The following is a 21,293-nucleotide window of genomic DNA, read 5'->3' as shown; positions in this document are numbered from 1 at the left end:
CTAAACAGCGTCGTCTTGGCCAGGAAGGATTAAAGTCACTTCAGAAGGCTCCCACCCAAGCTGGAGAGCAGCCCCTATGCTGAGGGAGTGGGGGTTGAGGAAGGTGGAAATTCCCGCCACCCAGCGGCAATGGTCTGTTTCATGGCAGGCTGATCCGGAAGTCCCGAGCAGATGATTAAGGTGATGTGAAGACTGTGGCATCACTGAGAACATTGCTGTGTTGGCTTTCTCTACCATTGGAAGCACCATCTTTTCAAATGACTTCCAATTAGTCCAGATGGATAACTTCATTTAACCAGATACCATGGTCTCCCCTTATCCACAGTTGTGTTCTCATGATTTCAGTTACCTACGGTCAATCAGGGTCTGGAAGCAAATGATCCTCCTCCTGACATATGGTCAATGCCTGTGTCACTCACCTCACTTTCCCTCATCACGTAGGCATTTTATCATCCCATGTCATCACAAGAAGGGTGCGTACAGTACAGCAAGATATTTTGAGAGAACATGTTCACATACAGTGTATCATTATAATTGTTCTATTTTATTACTGTTGTTAATCTCTGACTGTGTTGAATTGATAAATCAAACTTTACCATAGGTATGTATGTGTAGAGGGAAAACACATAGTATATATAGGGTTCTGAACTAATCACAGTTTCAGGCATCCCCTGAGGGTCTTGGAACATACCCACCATGCATGAGGAGAGATTGCTATCTAATTGAATCTCCCAGAATGGGCTTGCCAGGGAAAGGGGCACCCCCTAAATTTAAGATACCCAGATTTCAAGTTTTGCTTCCCAAACAAGGAAGTGAGTTTCTCGGTGAAACTAGGAAAGTAGTAAACTTCTAATCTGTCTTGCTAATGTAAGCAACCGGACATTGACAAAAGTAGGGGTGGACCTCGGGACCCAGCCAACCAGGTTCTTACTTACTTCTCTGCCATTTACCAGCTGATTAACCTCTCTGAACTCCAGTTCCCTCAACTGTGAAATGGGGAGTAGGGTTGAATTATCTCTAATGGTCTTTGCTAAAATTTTATGATCCAGATATCCTTATCTGATTCTTTCCCAGAGTCACTGGAAAAGTAGTAAAACTGCTTGATCTCAAGATTCTTAAAAAAAAAAAAAAGAAAAAGAAAAAGAAAAAAAAGACACTCAGGCATTGATCTAAATTTCAACTTGACCCCGTAAGTTGTGGCGAATCTTACTCCTCCTTTAGGATGCAGTCCGCCTTCCCATCTAGAAACCGCAGTCGCCTCCAGAAGATGGAGCTGTGGGGATAGAAGGCAAGGAGCAGGAGGAACAAGGGGGAGGGGTGGGGGGTGGGGAGGTCTGCTGAGCCAGCTTGCAGCCCCATCCCTGTACAGGAGAACACTTCCCACAGAGCAGCTTCTTCAAGAGAACTATCTTCCCCGCTTTGGTACCAAAAGCTAAGAGAATGTTTCCTCCTAGAACTTACTTTATTTTTCTGTCCATTTTCCTCTGTTTAATTCTCTCAGATATGGCAGAAACCCTTGTCGGGTCAGGTGTCTCTGGAAGCAACAGCCATGCCCACAGCACCACGTTCTGCCACGTGATGGGTCTATCATCTCAGCCACGACGTCCCTTCTCCCAGGGAGGCCCTGAGAGGTCTCCTGCGCAGGGTCTCCTACCAAGAGCTCCCAGCATTTGGGTCCTGAAATGCTCATGCCTTTCCCCCATTTCCACAATCACAGCCCCTTTCGGGCTGTCTGTGGGCATCTAAACTCCCTTCCAAAATCCAGACCTTGTGGTTAGTGTCCTGTTGAATTTATTTGGGCATCCAAAGAGCCAAAACGCTGGTGCCTTTTCTAGTTCTCCAAGAACATCTCGGTCCATGGAATTAAAAAAAAAAAAAAATGACTTCACTGGACCCAGCTCTGTCACCATGGGTCCCATTCAACTTTGTGCGGAGAAAGACCTCAACCGCGGCAGGAGCCCAGACGTCATTCCCCGCCGTGCTCTTCCGCATTAAATGCTTCGAGCTGCTCTTTGACGCTCGGTCACTCCATAACTAAATATTGCTTTAGCACTTGCTGCACAAAGAGCTTCCTGAAAGCAGCAGGGGAGGCGTGCTGGAGGCTGGACAATCGGGGCACTGTTTCCATGGAGTGGTTGGGCTCCTGAATGCTGTGTCTAATGAAAGTGACCCAAGAGCCCTGTTCCACTTCTGAGCCTTCGGTTGTGACTTTTTCCTCATTTGGAGGGGAAAAAAAGAGAGAGAGAGAGAGAGAGAGAGAGAGAGGCTGACCGTGATTTAGATGGGGCGAGTGAAAGGCTGAGTTCTAGCCTAAAAATCAGACAGCGAAATATCTTTGAAGGAAAGTAAATCACTGCCCAAGAACAGAAGGGGGAGAGACCTCAGTGGGCTCAAGAGAAGCTTTAGGAAGGGTAAGCCATGCACTTGGCCCACGAGGGTGTATTTTCCGGGCCAGACTCGGTTTTCATTATATTGTTGCTATGCGCACAGTGAATGCGCTCACTGCTACACCCAAGCTGGGCAGAGAGCATTTATAGAGAATTAATAAACCCAGTGGAGGCAACATGTGGCTTTTCCTCTGGTCGTAGAAAAGAAACTAGTAATCTTCGATCTTAAACAGACGAACCTCTGTAACTTCGCTGTTTCTGAAAGCTGGACCCCAGTTCTAACAGGCAGACGGTGATAATAGTGATGTTTCTCTTCCTCAGGGTTTTTCTTTAAAGGGAAAGGGTCACACAGTTCATGAGCTTTAAGACAAAGAGGTTATTATAAGATCTAATAAACACGTTGTGGCTCTGTGAATGCTTTTTAAGGGCATTTATATGAAATGAGTTCTTTCCAGCGGGCAGTTTTTGAAATCTAAATACTCCTGTTAATGCATGAAACCCAGAGATAGTATAAATTAAACTGGGGGGTTAGGGAGATTAGAGATAGACAGGAAGCGATCTGATTTTATTTTCCGCAGATGCCAAGAAAAATGCAGATGGCCGACTGCTGGTCGGTGAGGCCTACTTCTGAATTCAGACAATCTTAGGAACTGTTAATGGCAGAGTTATAAATCCGGACTGTAATTATTACGGTACGGTGGCACTTTTTAACTTCTCATCAATTACTCATTATACTTCCTGAGCACCACCTGGGTTGCCGAGGCCTTGACAAGGCCCAGGGGCACAATGCCAGGAGCCGGGTGCCCACATTCCTGCTCTGCAAGGTTGATGGGTAAACTCGGGGGAATCAGTTATCGAGGCATTATCTGGATATCAAGAAGACACGATTGGGTCGTTCTGGCCACTTCTGATGTTGCTTCGGGATGGAGAGACGTAGACCCAGAGAATTAAATCATGGGACACAGAAACCCAGACGGTTACAAAGACCCCTCTGTACCCTTCCAAGTGGGATGTCTTGTTAAATTCTGCTAAAATTATACAAAATTCTGTTTCTGTGATTTTTGTATTCGTTGAAGCAGGCATCTATCCAATGTAGAAGTATGGGCCATAATAATGATGAGAATACCCTAGAACCTGTGCTCCGGGCTCCCCGTCCCATCTAGGCCTCTTATCCATTCCACCCAGTTCTTTCTGTCAAACAGTAGGATTTTTCCACTTCCTTGTTACTGTTTTTGTTCTTCTTTACAGTTGCTGGTAGCACGGGAGGAGGGAAGGAATGAAAACAGGGCTGGGTGTTGGAGGAAAGAGACAAGAAGTGAGTGGTAGGGCTGGCGTCAGAAAGAAGGAGGGCACAACATGGCGGAGACCCTATTCGTCAGCTTTCCTGGGACTCTCGGGGGCGGGGAGGGTCTGCCCAGGCACAGCTTGCTCCCCTCCCGTTTCCACAGCATGCCACTGAGCAGGAGGCATGCGCTGAGAGGCTAAGGTCTTCCCAACCTCAGGGCCTTCACAGCAGTGAGGCCCCACTCCCAGGCACCCCCGAGCGAGCTCTGCCCTGAGGAAGTGAAGTGGATGCCCACGGAGTCTTACTGAGACCTTGGCCCCTGGGGTACCACATGAGCAGGAGTCCTCTTGAAAGTATTTCGCTACTAGATTCCCAGCGGGGTATGTGCCCCACTTCTTGGTGAGGTCCTCTTGACAAATCCAGCTTTTGATCTCCCACTGAAAAGGCCTTGTCTGAGGAGAAACCCAGTCAAGGGTCCTGGGTTTGGGATGTTGCCATCTTCCTCTTGGATAAATAGCTTCATGTCTATGCCTCATAAAGCATGTTTATCTCCTGGGGTTTTCCGCTGGAGTGTCTTGGGCGGTTAGGGTGATCGCTGTGACAATGGCAATACTGAGAAGACCAGAGTAAAACAGTAACCCAACTCAATCTCCTGATGGCCTTGGGAAACCAAAGTCTCTTTCACTGGCTGCTTTGATGTGAAATTCCCATCGCCTCACAGACCTCACTGGGAACACTATGCATTTGTAAAGATTCATTTTTTTCTATTCAACTCATATCTAAATGATTACATTTAGTTGGCTCCCCTGGTTTAATCACGAAACACTCTGAAAGCCAACAGCCTGTGAGATCTGTGGTCACTAAGACACAGACCACATCCTCCTCATATTGGGAAGAAAGCAAAAATTGGCTCTTATCCTTTTCTGCTGTCTTGTCTCCTATATTTCTGGGTACCTTTGTAGGACGGACGCTGGATTTACAAATATTTGTAAGAAATAATTGAAGGCCCATAAAGATGTCGTCTACTTCCAGAGAGTATTTTATTCCCTTCTGCCAGCCTCCCAGCCACACAGAAATCTGATTTCGGGCTTTGAGATAGTCTTACCAACCCTGATGAGGGAAAACATGGCTTCAGCCTGTGCGTGGGTGGCTTCCCTTCTAGCACCTTCTTACTTTTACATCCAACCCAAAGTGGGGTCCCAACCTTGGGAAGCCCTAGAGTCCAATATTCCCCCACACCCGAAGACATGGCAAAAAGACACAGTGTGGCCTTTTAGACACACTTCTCTCACATCAGTCAGTGCCCCCCACCCCCGGAAAAAAGCAGCCTTAAGGTGTGGGCTTACCTCTGTGAATTCCTTCTCTGCTCCCAAAGTCAGACATGATCTTTCTTTCTTTTTCTTTTTCTTTTTCTTTTTCTTTTCTTTTCCTTTCCTTTCCTTTCCTTTTCTTTCTTTCTTTCTTTCTTTCTTTCTTTCTTTCTTTCTTTCTTTTTAAGATTTTTATTTATTTATTTGAGATAGAGCAAGAGAACAAAGCATGAGCTTGGAGAGGGGGGCAGAGGGGAGAGGCAGGGACAGACTCCCCACTGAGCAGGGAGCCTGATGCAGGACTTGATTCCAGGACTCTGGGATTATCACCTGAGCTGAAGGCAGCCACCTAACTGATGGAGCCACCCGGGTGCCCCTCTTTACTATCTTTTAATGCTTTGAGGTGATGAAGACGATTGTTAATATCTGTTCCTCATTCTTTTTTTTTTTTTTTAAAGATTTTTTATGTATTTATTTGACAGAGAGAAATCACAAGTAGATGGAGAGGCAGGCAGAGAGAGAGAGGGAAGCAGGCTCCCTGCCGAGCAAGAGCCCAATGTGGGACTCGATCCCAGGACCCGGAGATCATGACCTGAGCTGAAGGCAGCGGCCTAACCCACTGAGCCACCCAGGCGCCCCTGTTCCTCATTCTTTAAAAGCTGTCTTCAGTAGGTCCGTTGATCTGAATTCCCAGGTCCACAACTTAAGTCCAAAAGTAAAGCTGTATAACCCAGCAATTATAATAGAATTATCATAGACAATTATAATAGAAATAACTAAGACTTAAGGGGTTTGCTGGATGCCAGGCTCTTTATGTACTTGATCTCATTTAATATACTAATAGCCTCTAAGTGTTATTATTTCCATTCTACTAATGAGGAAACGGGCTTAGAATGGAGGGATGCCTTGGTCATGTTCTCACACGTGGTCGAGTCAGCTCTGACCTGAGTCTGGCTTATGTTCTCAGTCCCTTCCCTCATCAGATCAAATCCTTTCCATGAGCTAAAGACCTGGTGTGCCCTTGGCCTCTGATTCACAGCTTCCCGTGACCCGTGTCAGAGCTCCTGTTCCTTGTTGTGTTTTCCTTCTGATACTGAGGTAAACGGCGGAGTTTGTTTTGATTTCTTTTTGCAAAACTCCCCCATACGTTTCTAGCTGGTGGTTAAGAAGAACACAGATGGTCAAGTCACATGCAGACTCGAGCCTAGGGAAAAGGGAAGCAGCTAGCAGCCCCTCTTGGCCTCCGAGTGGTTCACACCAACCACTCGCACAGGTGATCATGCTTCCGTGGTTTCTGATGGCTTGACTTTATCTAAAATTCGCTCTGCTTTTTTTGCCATCATCACTTGCCCAACCTTACCATGCATGGCTGAGAAGAGCCCGTTCCGCTCCTTCTCCTGTGGGTCCCACTCATCCTAGAGCTAACTCACCTAGACACCAACCTTGTCCTACATGGGCCGGTCTGTTTCCTGTCCTGCCCGGTTCCGCACCATCTTGTGTAAGAAGAGCCTCGAGTTTTCCTTTAGTTCATTAACATATCCAGTCAGTGCATTTATCCAAGCCTTACTACAGTCAAGGCACTGTGCAGAGCCCTGCTGTGTATCTACAAATGAAGAAGAAACAGGCTCTATCTCCACCATGCCCAGAGAAGAATGGGAGGCACCAAAACAGACCACAAGTGATTAGTTCCCTTAGAGACGGACGCATCATGTGCTTGGGACGTTCCAAGAAAAAGGTGCTCTTGTCTGGAAAGGCTCCATGGGAGAGAGACACTCAGCCTGGCCTTGAAAGTTGAATAAAATATGAATCTGAGGACAGGAGGAAGAGTATCTTGGACAGAGATACAGCGTGAGTGAAGGCATAGACGTGTGGCACACGGGGCATGGGTATAAAATGGTGGACTTCAGTCTTGTCAAGGAATGGAATTGCTAAAGAGCTTTCTGGGCCCTGGCAGAAAAGGGATGACAAGGGATTGAGGGAGGAGGGCAGAAATACATAGATGAAGGCAGGACGGGCCCCCTGAGGGCCAGAGACACGTTTAGTTTGGCCAGGACACTATTTGAAATATTTGAGCCAATTCTGGAGATCAGATTTCACGTTAAAAAAATCCAGATTTCTGGCTTCTCCTGAAAATTTGAGAGACTTAGCAACACGGGGCATCTTTTCTCAGGGTGGCAGCTGGCTGGAGCTGAGGAATGGCTGCTTTCCTCCGGGAGGTTGTGGGTTCTGTCTCCCCAGCATGAAATCCCAGCTTGTTTCTCCCTCCACCTCATCTGCTGGGCCCCACAGGCATCCAAGACCCGGTCCCTCGCTGGGCTACAGGTGCAAAGCCACGCCAAGGACTGGGGAGGTGTGAGTGACCCGGCCCAAGGGCCTCTCTTCTAGCTCACTGGCTCACACGTGCTGGCTGCTGGGGAATCCCTCGGCCCCCCACTGCCACCCTTTAAATTTTCAGCATGCGCGGCTCTCAAAATTATGAGACATTGGAGGTATTTAAAAGCAGCTCTTGATGCCCAGGCTCTAACGCCGAAAATGGTGAAAATCAAACACATCAGAGTGGGGGATGGAAGAATGTGTGTGTGTGTGTGTGTGTGTGTGTGTGTGTGTGTGTGTGTGTTTGCTTGTTTTTAGGCAAGCACTTCATTAGAGCACTAATGTAACCCCACTCTCTGGACTTTGGATGCCACCCTCCACTCCCGGGGAGATTTATTAAATGGACTTTTTCTTTCCTAAATGTCTACATCTGGCCGCCGCCTTCTCTTCTCAAGTGTCCACCTTCAGTTTCTTCAGTTAGTTGACAAGAAGAGTATACTAACATCTGAGGACCAGTCAGATTCTTCACAGGGCAGAAAATCCCATATCCGGAAAATGCACTTCCTCTTCCAGGGTCCTCAGGAAGGGGATTGCCTTAGCCCTTGGTCCTGAGAGCCCCAAGAATCCCCCTTTCTAGCTCCATTTGCATCAACTCCAATGAGCTAAGAGGTCAATATGGGAGTTCCTTGTAACTATAAATAAATACACAGAAAAAAAGGAAAACACAAAAGAAAAACCAAGGGAGGAAAAAAGGAAATGAAAAACCTGACTTTGTTTCCTTGAGAAAATTAGATTTGAAATGCCCTCTGTGTAGCAATGCCATCGATGCCTTGCCTCGCAAACACCCAGGGGAATGCTTCCGAAATTTAAATCCCCTTGGCTAGACCTTGGTGTTCCTTGGAGGTTGAGGTTCAGTAATTCCGGGACAGTAGAAAGGTTTTTGTGTACTGTGTCAGGCAGGAAGAAAAGGTCTTGTGACCACAGAACTGGATACTCCGTAAGGTACAGAACAGTCAGCACTTTCCTCCGAGGAGAGAACACGCAATTGGCATGAAAGTCACCCAAGCGACGGGTTGAGGAGGGAGATGTCCAAAAGAAGAAGACTTCAGCGGCTCGTGCTTTCAGATGTTACAGAGTGAATCGCGGTCTGCCCTGGCTGTGTCTGACCAGAGGCAAAATGCTGGTCCCTTTTAAATGCTGTTTGTGGACCAGCGTGAATTCGATGGTACCGTCAGGAATGCTGGAATCGGGGAGACTGTATTTTGTTGGCTTTTTCCCCCCTGTGGTTTTCGCCATCTGTTTCTTTTAACGCATAAACAAGGAAAATGACTGACTTGGAATGCAAAGTTTTTAAAAACCAGATGACCACAGGCATCCTCCAAATGAGAAAGAGAGAGCGAGTTGAGGTTTTGTGACATTTGTCAGGAAGTGAGAAGTTAAATACCGGGAAGCACGAATGCCCTCTGCCAGGGAAGGTCCCACAAAGGCAAGGAAGAGCTTTGTCGAGGACCCCGCCTTTCTGAGGTCTTGCCATATGTTTACATCTCACCAAGGACTATTTTCAGATACTGGCACCTCCCCCTCTATCTCCCAGCGCCCCCTTCCCATCTTTCAACTAAAGATGGAACCACTCAGCTGGCCTTCAGCATAACCAGCCTTGGTTTTCCATTAGCATTATTACCAACTTGGCAACCTTGGACAGAATCCGCTCTTAGAAGCTTTCAGACCGCACAAAAGCTGTGTTGTGTGCAGGTTCTATTGTAAAGCCAAAATAGAGAGCTATAAATAGAGGGGCTGATGAGATACACTCAGAGAAGATCCTTCACTTCTCTCCTAGACAATAGTGAGTGAGAAAAAAAAATCCTATATAAGGGCACTAGGAACACAGCGCGTCTTTCTTGAGCAAAGGGCACGCCGCTTTTTAAAAGGACGATTTACTAGGCACGGTGCAGTGTCCACTCTACAAATGGTTCTGTATGCTACATGCCAACAGAGTTTAAAGCCACAGATTCCTTTTCTTAAACCCGAGGCAGTGGAGAGATTTGATGGGATGATGACTGCAGTTCTAATCTTCTTTACATCCATGGCAAGAAGTAATGAGCCGCAGGCACTAGGGCAGTAGTTAGCGTCGTAGAGCTCCCCGGGGAGGAGGGCATTGGTGCCTTTGGCTGTGTTCCATCCACTGCAGCAGAAGATGAAGGCGAGCATTTTTCACATAGTTTTGCAGGCAGCCTGACGCCAGAATTTTCACATTAGGGAAAGGATAAAAGATGACGGCTTCTTAAGGAAGAGCCAGCTCTGCCTCATTTACAATGCTCAGTCTCCTAAAAAAATTTAAAAAAAAGTGATGGGCAATACTAAGGGGGGGCTGCTGTTAGTCATTTGGGGGGGAACAGGGGTTAGGCAGACACAAGACGCTGGTCATTTAGTAGCCCCCTGGAGGATTAAAGACATTTCCAAATGAGTTTCAAATTAAATACATTTCCAGTGAGTTTCACTTCAAGAGAGTTCTCTGCCTGTGCTTAGGACACGAGGAAGGATGGTAGATGGGAAAATGCGAGCCTGCTGGGTGAGGTTCCTTCTGTTGGCGTTGCTTCCAGATGACAGACTTGTGATGAGTGTGTTTGACTTCCCACATCCCTTGGATGTAGGTACTGTCTGGGATGTCTGTTCCCCCGGTGGAAATGAGAAAATGATTCGAGACCTGAACTCTGTTCCCAGTGGCTCCCAACTCAGTGTGTCATTTGTTTCAAAGGTTGGATTGAAAGCTCCTGGAGGCTTCTGAGAGCAGCTCTGCTGAGCTGTTGGCTTCATAAAAGTCCTCTAGTGACCTATGGAATTTGAGTTATAATAATAATAATGTCACATGAAGAGGCGTCCTGGGGAAGGCATGAGAGGAATTTTAAGTAGCTCAAGTCTCTATTTGCATTATTCACTTTACAAATAGTTTCAGAGCCTTTTAAAAAAAAGTGGTTTTTTTTTTTTTCATTATGCTGTGGTTTTGGTGCTTCAAAGGAACGATCTAGGATCATAACTTAAAATTTCATAATTTAAAAATGGTTCTCCCTTAAGGTACATCCTGGGAATTGAAACTTGGGCCAACTTTGATATGGTTTTGTCATCAGGAGGAAGAGGGATGGAGCTATTTCAGGGATTTGTCCTTTATTGGGATTCAAGAGGGGATTTAAAAGTGTTGTGCTGTACAAAAAAAAAAAAAAAAAGTGTTGTGCCCTAATGTCCTCTTGTCCCCTTCCTTTTCTCTCTTCCCTTCCGTATTTTTCTTTCTTTCTTCTTACGGGGGAGAGGTGACTGGGGAGTGCCTGATTGGGAGGCTGAGGCTTGGAATTTGATCACTCTTTGTCTTCCTGCCCACAGGTAGTAACCCCCGTGAGGACGGGCCAGGGCTACGTGTACGAGTACCCGGCCAGATACCAGAAGGACATCTACGACATCCCTCCTTCCCACGCCACGCAAGGGGTATGTACCAGCACCCAGGGTGGGGCAGGGGGAGCGTTCCTTCAGGGCTACGAGCAAAGGGAAGTTCACCACGTAGGCATGTTTCACTTGAAGCTAGCTATACAGAAGCCATTTCCAGCAATGCTATTTAAATTACGTTTTCTGGATTTGCTCAATCAGGAAATCCTAGGCCTTTATCTGACAAAGCTTTTGTCACTTATCATTCTCAGTCAGGAAATGTAAAATTTTAAACTATAGTTTAAAGCGCAGACAGTGGGGCGCCTGGGTGGTTCCGTGAAGTGGCCGACTGTGACTCAGGTCACGGTCTCAAGGTCCTGGGATTGAGCCGAGGGTCCTTGGGGCTCCCTGCTCAGCGGGGAGTCTGCTCTTCCCGGTCCCTCTGCCCTCTCCCCCACCCCGCTCATGCTCGCTCGCTTTCTCTCTCACTCACTCTCTCTGCCGCAAATAACTAACTAAATTCTTTAAAAATAAATAAATCAAGTCCAGACAGTGCAGATACTTCACATCAGGTCATTTTTATACTCAAATCTAAGTCGAAGAACATGAAATCTAAAAAGAATTCTACCATCCCCATATGACACAGAGAAAGGACATACATAACCTGGCAAATTAGTCCCTAGTGAAAGGCTTAGTAACATAAGAAGTGACACGTATGTGACATTTCTGTTCTGGGTAACGCAAGTGTTTCTCTTCAGGTGTACGATATCCCTCCATCATCAGTGAAAGGCCCCGTGTTTTCAGTTCCAGTCGGAGAGATAAAACCTCAAGGTGTCTATGACATCCCTCCTACCAAAGGGGTAAGTGAGCTACCACAGAGCAGCAAAAAAGGGGTGTGGGTGTGTGTGTGTGTTTTTATTGGGGTAATACAAGAAGGGCAAAGCAAAGGGGAGAAACCAGTCTTAGTGAGAGTGAACGGGAAGATGGAAAGGCAGTAGGCAAAGGCAATAAGCCAAAGGGTTCCAGGGGCACCTGGCTGGCTCAGTCAGGAGACACTCGACGCTTGATCTCGAGGTCGTGAGTTCAAGTCCCCCGTGGAGCCTCGAGATTACTTTTTTAAAAAGGGAAAGGAAAGAAAAATCTCAAAGTCTAAGGGTTCCATAGTTAGGGCATTCCATTAAAAATGAGATAGTCGATAAGGAGAGCCAGTTAGAAGATAAAATAATTCAGTCTGGCAAGCAACGGACATATCTCGTATTTATGAGAAGCGTTACAGCGTCCTCTGTCGCTCTCACCATCAAGAACGACCCGGGGGCACACAGGGTGGCAAGCTTCTTTATTGCGCTCTCCTGCGCCGCGATCTGGGGGCAGCCCTGTCCCTGGGACGCCCCGCTCAAAGCAGCCCCGTCTGGGGCCCGGGGGTCTCCGTCTGGGGCCCGGGGGTCTCCGCCCGGCGCACTGCGCGCCGCAGCGCCGGATTCCGTGCTGGTCCGCCGCTCCCGGCCCGCGCACCTCCCCTACAGGGAAGTTCACGCACATATATACGGTTTGTAACAGCCAATGAGCAGCCCTATCATGCAGCGCGCGCATGATCATTCCCTTCCACCACCTAAGGGTCCCGCAGTGTTCATGCACCTCTTACATAAGCTGTCAGCCAATCACATCTCGTTCCTCAAAGCGCATGCGCCATCTTGTTCTTATTCTGCCAGCGTGGCTCCCGACAGTCCTCAGTCCATAGTTAGGGGTTGCTGCATCTGACGTCCTCTCTTGTCCTCTGGGGCACGCCTGCCCCGAAATACAGTTACGCCTACTGTGCAGAGAAGGGAACTGTGTGTCAGAACATGGAAGCAACTATTCAGCGTGTCACAGCCGGGAGACCCGATGCCTCGTCCTGTGTGTGACGGCACGGTCTGCCTCCCTGCCTGGATCAGCCATGGAAGGAGACCCAGGAGGTGGTCAGAAACTCGGGCCTGGGACCCAGGGAGGGCCACTCAGCCAGGAGGGGTCCACACACAGGCGGCGCTGAGGCCATGGGAAGGATGCTCCCGTCCAAGGATGAGGGAAGTGAGAGCAGAGCCGAGCCTTGGGAAACAGAGGCCAGAAGTGAGAGGAAGGTGGAAAGCCAGGAGCCAGCGATGAGGACTGAGAATCGTAGCCTCATTTTTAGGTCCTTTTCAGCTTCTGCACGTTCGCATGAGCCAGCTGAAAAAATAATGGCTCCTTTTCCACTTGCTTTTCAGGTATATGCCATCCCACCCTCTGCTTGCCGAGATGAGGCAGGGCTTAGGGAAAAAGAATATGATTTCCCCCCTCCTGTGAGACCAGCCGCAAGGCCGGACGTCAGACCCGAGGGCGTCTACGACATCCCCCCAACCAGCACCAAGCCGATCGGGAAGGACCTTCATGTAAAATACAGCTGTGATGCTGCAGGAACCACGGATCTGGCAACACGGAGACCCCAAAACGTCTCGCCGAACCACCCGCCCTCACAGCTGGGACAGTCCCTGGGCCCCCAGAACGACGCCTACGACGTCCCCCGAGGGGTTCAATTCCTGGAGCCGCCGGCAGAAACCAGTGAGAAAGCAAACCCCGAAGAGAGAGACGGCGTTTACGACGTCCCTCTGCACAGCGCCCCGGACACCAAAGGCTGTCAGGACGTGGTGGATGGTATCAACCGGTTGTCCTTCTCCAGCACGGGCAGCACCAGGAGCAACATGTCCACATCTTCCACCACCTCCAAGGAGTCCTCCCTGTCGACCTCCCCGTCCCCGGACAAAAGGCTCTTGCTGGATCCGGACTCGGCCATCGAGCGGCTGCACCGGCTCCAGCAGAGCCTGGAGATGGGCGTGTCCAGCCTCCTGGCGCTGGTGACCACGGACTGGCGGTGCTACGGGTACATGGAGCGCCACGTCAACGAGATCCGCGCCTCCGTGGACAGGGTGGAGGTGTCCGTGAGGGACTACCTCCACTTTGCCAAGGGAGCCGCCGCCAATGCGTCCTGCCTCCCCGATCTCCTCCTGCAGAACAAAATGAAGCGGGAGCTCCAGAGGGTGGAAGACTCCCACCAGATCCTGAGCCAGACCAGCCACGACTTGAACGAGTGCAGCTGGTCCCTGAACATTCTGGCCGTCAACAAGCCGCAGAACAAGTGGGACGACCTGGACCGCTTCGTGATGGTGGCCAAGACCGTGCCCGATGACGCCAAGCAGCTCACCACAACCATCAACACCAACGCAGAGGCCCTCTTCCGGCCGGGCCCCGGCGGCTCGCACGCCAAGAGCGGCGCCGAGAGCATCACGAACTCCCCGGAGTACCCGCATGCGGCGTCCCAGGTGCAGCTGCTGCTGCCTCCCGGGGACCCTAAGGCCCAAGCCCTCTCCAAGCCGCTGCCCCCGAGCCTGGGCAGGGACCAGCCCCCTGACTGCAGCAGCAGCGACAGCTCCGAGAGGAGCTGGATGGACGATTATGACTACGTCCACCTGCAGGTAAGGAAATCGGGCTCCTACGGCCTGTGCTCGCCTTCAGGGAGCCTGGGGGTGCCGCGGACGGCAGGTAGGCTGGACGGCCCGGGGCGAGAACGTGGTTCACAGTTCTCAAGCAGAATTCATAGCTCAGGTATGAAGGCGACAGCACTGGCCCGAGAGTGCTGAGTCCTCAGTTCCTTGGCACTAACGGTGTGACCCACTGACCGAACCTCCCGGGGCTGTCATTTCTTCATTCGCAAAGTGAATAGAGCACGGGATTGGGGTGATCCATTGATATGCCTCGGGCAAGCGGGAAGAGACTCCCCAAATAGGCATGTGTTCCTCTCACATAATCACACCAGCTCAACCTCTGTGCACATTTTATGATAGAGTTCTGCATGGTATTTTATTTGAAAAAGGAGGGAGGCACTGTGACGAAAGAAAGAAGGCTCTACACTAGAGAAATTCTCAGAAATCCCTTCAGCTCTGCAATGTGTGTTTGTGTGTTTAATTAATTACTGAAGCTTCAGGTTGACCTTGAAGAACACCGGGTGTTTGTCAGTTGACCCAGAATGTCACCAGCACATGGGAAATAGGGCAGGCACAGTCTGACTCCTACACATGGAAATTCCACCACGTTGACCCAGGATCCCTTTCACTTTGGGGAATTCAAACTTTTATCCAAGATCCATTATTTAGAATTTGCTATCTCCTTCGGCCATTCCTTTCATCTGACTGAGAGGGATGGGTCATCTGGAGGACTGTTGGACTAACTACAGTTCCGTTGCACACAGGAGACTGGGGAAGGGAGAGAGCCGAGCCCTGCCTCCCACCCCACACCCCCACTGCTAAGGAAAGGGGCAGGATAGAGTAGATGGGGGCATTCACCATTCCCGTAGTGCGTCGTTCAGCTCTGCATACCGGGAAATACTAATTTGGTGTAGAGTTGTAGACAATCCAAAGAAACTGGGAGTGCAGTGTGGACCCCGCTTAGACCTGTGTTAGGTTTATGGGTTTGCATATAATCTGTTAGAGGAGAACCCTGAGAAATAGTACTGAGTAAGGAGGTTTGCAGGGGAGCATGGGTCTCCCAAAATGGGAAAGTCGAGTAGAGATGGTGGCACCCCCCATGAGAACAGATTTTAGTTTTCAGCCCTGCCCTACACGGGGATGCTGGAAGTCTGGCCGGGAGCGCGCCCTCCCTGTCTGGCATTCACAGGGCCTAACAGGGCCTACTAGGGCCAAGGCAATGGAAAACTAAAGGGCGTTTACACATTTGTCAATGAAAGTTAGCACAAGTGAACCACAGGGGTGATGTTATGTTTTGTTTATGTTGACAAATAACAGGGGAAGGAGGAGTTTGAGAGGCAACAGAAAGAGCTGCTGGAAAAAGAAAATATCATCAAACAGAACAAGATGCAGCTGGAACATCATCAGGTAAGTCGGGCAGGACAGGACCTACCTGGGCTTGAGGATTTCTCACTTCGTAAGGGAGGTAGCCCTTCAGAAGATCATCGTTTTGGTCCTTCCAGCATTCTTGGGCGCAGATAAGCTCCAAGGCTCAGGGTGCCTGAGTGGCTCAATCGATCAAGCGTCCGACTCTTGGTTTTGGCTCAGGTCATGATCTCAGGATCATGAGATGGAGCCCCATGTCGGTTCCGTGGCTCTGTGCTCAGTGTGGAGTCTGCTTGGGATTCTCTCTCCCTCTCCCTCTGCTCCTCCCTGTGTGCTCCCTCTCTCTCAAGTAAATAAATCTTTAAAAAAAAAAAAAAAAAGCTCTGGGGTACCTGGATGGCTCAGTCGGTTGAGTGTACGACTCTTGATTTCAGCTCAGGTCATGATCTCAGGGTCATGGGATCGAGCCCTGAGTTCCATCTGGCTTCATGCTCAATGAGGAGTCTGCTTCTCTCTCTCTCTCCTTTCCACCTCCCTATTGCCCCTTTCCCTCACTCTCTCTTTCAAATAAATAAATCTTTAAAAAATCATAATAATAATAAGAAGCAGCAGCTCCAAAGCTTATAATAGGGAATAAGAACAAAGAGAATGTTTATAGCTTTAGTAATCCAGCTGGTGTACCTAGATTATGTCTAAATAGCCATTTTTCCAGGCTATTTCTGTATACCTAACATGTTAGGACTTTTTGGGTTAAGGCTGTTGGTCTCAGAAGCAAAACCCAGTCAAGCTAGGCCAAGCAAACAGGTTTTATAACAAAATCATAGTAGGGTAATGTAGGAAGAGAAAACGCAGATACAGCCAATGAGCCTGATCGTACATAAGTCTGATGAGAGCTCAGACTGCAAATTCTCTCTCCTTGGACTTTCTTTTCTCTAAATTTGCTTCCTTCTCCTCTATTATCTGACAGTTTCCTCTACTTGTCTACTTATTTGGCTACTACTGAACTTCACAGAACCCATACATGGCCACCCTGACTCCTTCCCACAGATGGCTTTTCAGCTCAGCATCTTTAGCTAATAGCTCCCTACTGTGGTTCATCAAATTACTAAAACAAAACAAAACAGAGAGAGAAAGAGAGAGAGTCTGATTGGGCCATCTCTATCTATCTATCTATCTATCTCCTACAACACAAGTGTATGGCTGGGCTGTTCTTGGTCCCATCTAAAAGAATGAGAGCAGAATCAAATGTGTTCAAGATATATCCAAGCCCTCAAACAAGGGATTTGGGCAAGGCAGGTTCACTCCAAAGCTGGGCATGAGCGGGGCTGATAATGACGAGTCTTGCTGGTATGGGGCATAAAAATAAAGAGTAATGGATTGAGGACTTACATGCCTTTTAAGCTGAAATGAAATGTCACATAGAGACATGAACTGTCACGTTGCCTCAGGAAGCCAGAGTTCCTTTTTAAAAAAGATAATATTTTATTATTTTTTTAGAGACCAAGAGAGCACAAGAGTTGGGGGCTAGGCAGCAGAAGGAGAAGGAGAGAGAGAATCTCAAGCAGACTCCACACTGAGTGGAGCCTGATGAGAGACTCCATCTCACAACCTGAGATCATGACCTGAGCTGAAATCAAGAATTGGTTGCTTAATCGACTGAGTCCATGTGCTGTAGGAAACCAGAATTCTAGTCCTTGCTTTCTGACCAGCCAACTCTATGACCTTAGGCAAGTCATTTAACCTCCATGAACTACAGTTGCTTCTATATAAAATGAGAAAATTCTCCCATCTCTCTAATAAGATGATATATTTATGAACATATTTGTCAAAGGATAAGCGAGATACCGTCAAACATCACCCTGGATCCATTTATGTCTACTTTGGCATTTGGCCAAGGAGGACTGCAGGGCTTTAGGGAACTTGTTGAAATCATAGTAATTTCTAAGAAGAAAGCAGATTCTCTCAAAAAACATAGCGTACAGTGCATTTCTTGGGTGCAAAACTGGATGAGGTTGGCCCTACTCTGACTGAGCTCTGTCTCAGAGCAGAAGATCGTAGAGTCCTAAGCTCAGGTCACAGGTAGTCCTTACCTGCAAAAGAAAGGTCTTTCCTGAGATTTGGTGGAATAGCATGAGATTATAAGTACAGTTTAAATAATAACACCAGCCAGGAGCAGTAAGGAAAGAAGGAAGGTAACACTTCTTGAGTCTGACTATGTGCGAGTTTCTTTTCTTTCAACAGGTCTGGGTGGCTAAGCGCTCTGATGAACAATTAGCATTTGCATTCCCTTAGAGATTCTGCACATGTATTTATAGGTGTTAATCTCTCCTGTAGTGCTGCCTAACATTTACAAATCTTGCCTGCAAGAGTAGGAGAAACAGAAAGGGGTCATGGATGGTCAATTATCTAAGAGTTTGGAAGGGACAGAGTCAAGGCTTTCCCAGAGGAGGAGCCAACTGTCAGCGATTTACTTGATAAGGAGATCCCCCCCATTGGATTTTCCCTCGCCTCCACTCAATGCTCAATAAACATTTATATAGAGATGACGATATACCAAAAACCACTCTAAGCACTTGGTAAATGTTAACTCATGGAACTTTCATAAAGGTGCAGGTGACAGCTGAGTATAACAGCTAGTTGCCTTCCGGCCGTAGGGTAGAAGAGACCAATATCCAACCGCAGTGGCCTGAGCTGGGAGATTCCCTAGCGATCCTCTTTTTCAGCCTCCACATTTTACAGTTTAGGAAAGCAAAGCCTCCCATCTAAGTGAGCACTAACCACTTACTAGGGATTGAAATCCCTGTCCTTGAACCCCAGGCCCCGGTTAACTTCCAAGATGGCGCACTGCCTTCCCCTTCACAAACTCTGCTTTTCTCTCCCTTGCAGCTAAGTCAGTTCCAGTTGTTGGAACAAGAAATCACCAAGCCCGTGGAGAACGACATCTCCAAGTGGAAGCCTTCTCAAAGCCTCCCCTCCACAAACAGCAGCGTGGGCACTCAGGATCGGCAGCTGCTGTGCTTCTACTACGACCAGTGCGAGACCCATTACATCTCCCTCCTCAACGCCATCGACGCCCTCTTCAGCTGCGTCAGCTTGGCACAGCCGCCGCGCATCTTTGTGGCCCACAGCAAGTTTGTCATCCTGAGCGCACACAAACTGGTGTTCATTGGGGACACGCTGACAAGGCAGGTTGCTGCCCAGGACATTCGCAACAAAGTCATGAACTCCAGCAACCAGCTCTGTGAGCAGCTCAAGGCGATCGTGATGGCAACCAAGATGGCGGCCCTCCATTACCCGAGCACCACGGCCCTGCAGGAGATGGTGCACCAAGTGACAGACCTGTCCCGGAACGCCCAGCTCTTCAAGCATTCTTTGCTGGAGATGGCCACCTTCTGAGAGGAGAAGGACGGAAAGGGGGACTGAGTGCGCTTCTAACGAAAACTGGAAATGCTATCTGGTTTTTTGTAAATGTTATCTATTTTTGTAGATAATTTTATATGAAAATGAAATATTTTAACATTTTATGGGTTAGACAACATTCAGAAATTCAGGGAGCTAGAGGGTTTTTTTTTTTTTCCCTGTGTGGTTCTTACGTAAACACGGAAGCATCTAAGGCCTAAACTGTACAGAAACTGGTTCACGTACGTGTGTATGCCTGTGTATTCATGTTCGTTTGTAGATGTTTGTCCAATACATTCCATTAGAAAACATGAATGAAGAAGCACCTTAGTAAGCATGTCCTAATGCTGCATTTTTTTTCCTTCTTATTTTTTTTTAATTTTAGAAAACATACCAGCTAGTTGTAATATTGCTCTACATATACTAGTGATTATTCTGAGCCTGTCATGTCCAAGTGTGGGAAGCACAGCATACGTGAAAGTGTTCACCTTCCAATAAAGAGGCATGGCATGACTTGTTCTTGCTTGGACACCCCTTTCAAAACTGATCATCTTTGGCCCATTGTGGCAAAATGCCTCACTTCTGATTGAAAATGCCCTTTTAAAAATGGAAGAAGATTCAGGAAGTATACGTTAACCCAAGCACCCCTATTTTAGAAGTATGCGGAGGCTAAATCCCTGGTTAGGGCTGGGTTGTTTGAACACAGGACCTTATGATAAAAAGAAAGCAAATGTTTTCCCCGGGGCTTTTTGATCATCCACATTTATGAGTGACTTGGCCGTGAAGTTTTCCAAAGGGTGTTTTTAGATTTGCAAAAACTAAATTATTTGCAGCAGGAATTCATAAAGACACATCAGACTACAACTGTCCACAAAAAGAAGGGATGGTTCCACCTGCCAGTTTTAAGTAGAGGCCCTTCTGACTCTCAACTCTTAGGTGCTACTGCTTCCATTACCTGACAAAAACTGACCTGTTCCTGAGTCACTTCAACGTTAGAGCCACCAGGCTATATCCTATTCTAAGGGAATTCACTATTTGATCTTGCAACCTTCTTAATCATGCAGCTGCTGACCCGACACTCAGCCCATCCAGTCTCTACAATTCTCTTTGGCCTTGATCCTGTGTATACAGCCCACCGCCATCTTCCAGCTCATCACAGCCCCCATGCCATAGTCTGTCCCATTACACCTGCTGGCGTTGGCACAGTAAAGACACCCACGAGCCATCTGACTGGCCTTGGGGCAAATGAGATACTTCCTACCTAGTAGGTAAATGTATGCACATATTAACAAGTCAGTAAGCATGTCATCCATAGGCCCTCAGTCCAGTTCTTATTTAATGGTTCTAAACTAGACCATTTGGAAACATTTTTATTTGCCATGTATGCCTTGACTTAATAAAGCTTACTTGTTTTAAACAACCGAGTCATTGGAACAGGAAAGGATTTAAGAGAGAAGAATGTGCAATCTAAGTATGAGGGAAAAATTCAGCAAAACATGACAGAAGGTGCTTTTCAAAAAAACTGTATCATAGTTCTCCAAGGTCTGTTCTGTCAAGAGATGACTACGTTTCATGACGAGTTGTATCGTTTCATGACGAGTAAGTGTGTGGGGAGAAAGAAGACTGCTAAAAACCAACTCAGTCGGAGTTGAAAGGTGCCCCTATAGAGTTCATTGCATAGTATATTTCTTAGGAGATGACAGACTTTTTTTAAGCTAAGTGGTGACCTTTCACGTTTTTAAAACCAAAATTTCAATCTGTATTACTCTCTTCCCCATCTTGTATGTAAAGGCTATTTTTTAAATCATTAAATTTTTCGATCTCAATTTCCATAGGCACTGGGTTTTCTTTTCCTTGCTCTTGTCTTTGTCTCAGAATTTGTCTGTTGGTGTATTTGGGCACTCCTAATAGAGGAAGTTAAATTATGGTTATTGTATCAATAGTACAGGTCTGGATTTTTTAGAAAAATTGAGAGTTGTTTATTTTTTCATTTTGTATCACTTCAGAGTGTATTTACATTTGAAGAAAATTCTGGGTTCTGTGAACATTGTGAAACCCAAATATCTGGAACAAGGCTTAGCTTCACCAGAAATCTTATACATTTAAGCGATGAGTAGAATGATTTCTACTATCATAATATGGATGTTGCCATTCATGAGGTTTAGAGTCAAAGAGAATGACTTAACTCACTTTGGAATAGACATAAAAAAAGAAACAGTTGAAACTATTTGAAGCAAATTCGAGATTCATAGCCACATAAATTACTTTTAATGCTTAGCCTACTTTTTCACACAGGTATCTTACTGAGATTTACAGCTAAGGTATT

At 47.4% G+C, this 21,293-nt stretch overlaps 1 protein-coding gene across 1 annotated transcript in view; it reads left to right on the top strand.

The window, feature by feature from the left end:
- NEDD9 (neural precursor cell expressed, developmentally down-regulated 9) overlaps positions 1-20,793 on the top strand; it is a 55,667-nt gene extending 34,874 nt beyond the window's left edge. The window contains exons 3-7 of the mRNA XM_044258918.1: positions 10,671-10,772; positions 11,468-11,569; positions 12,950-14,194; positions 15,521-15,610; positions 18,455-20,793. Coding sequence (XP_044114853.1) covers positions 10,671-10,772; positions 11,468-11,569; positions 12,950-14,194; positions 15,521-15,610; positions 18,455-18,964 — 2,049 coding nt within the window. The 3' untranslated portion in view covers positions 18,965-20,793. The remainder of the gene's footprint in view (positions 1-10,670; positions 10,773-11,467; positions 11,570-12,949; positions 14,195-15,520; positions 15,611-18,454) is intronic.
- Positions 20,794-21,293: the final 500 nt, after the last annotated feature.

The sequence above is a fragment of the Neovison vison genome, chromosome 1, assembly GCF_020171115.1.
Source record: "Neovison vison isolate M4711 chromosome 1, ASM_NN_V1, whole genome shotgun sequence".
Lineage (NCBI taxonomy): Eukaryota > Metazoa > Chordata > Mammalia > Carnivora > Mustelidae > Neogale > Neogale vison.
The sequence above is the reverse complement of the archived record's forward strand: the minus strand, read 5'-3'. Positions and strand labels throughout refer to the sequence as shown.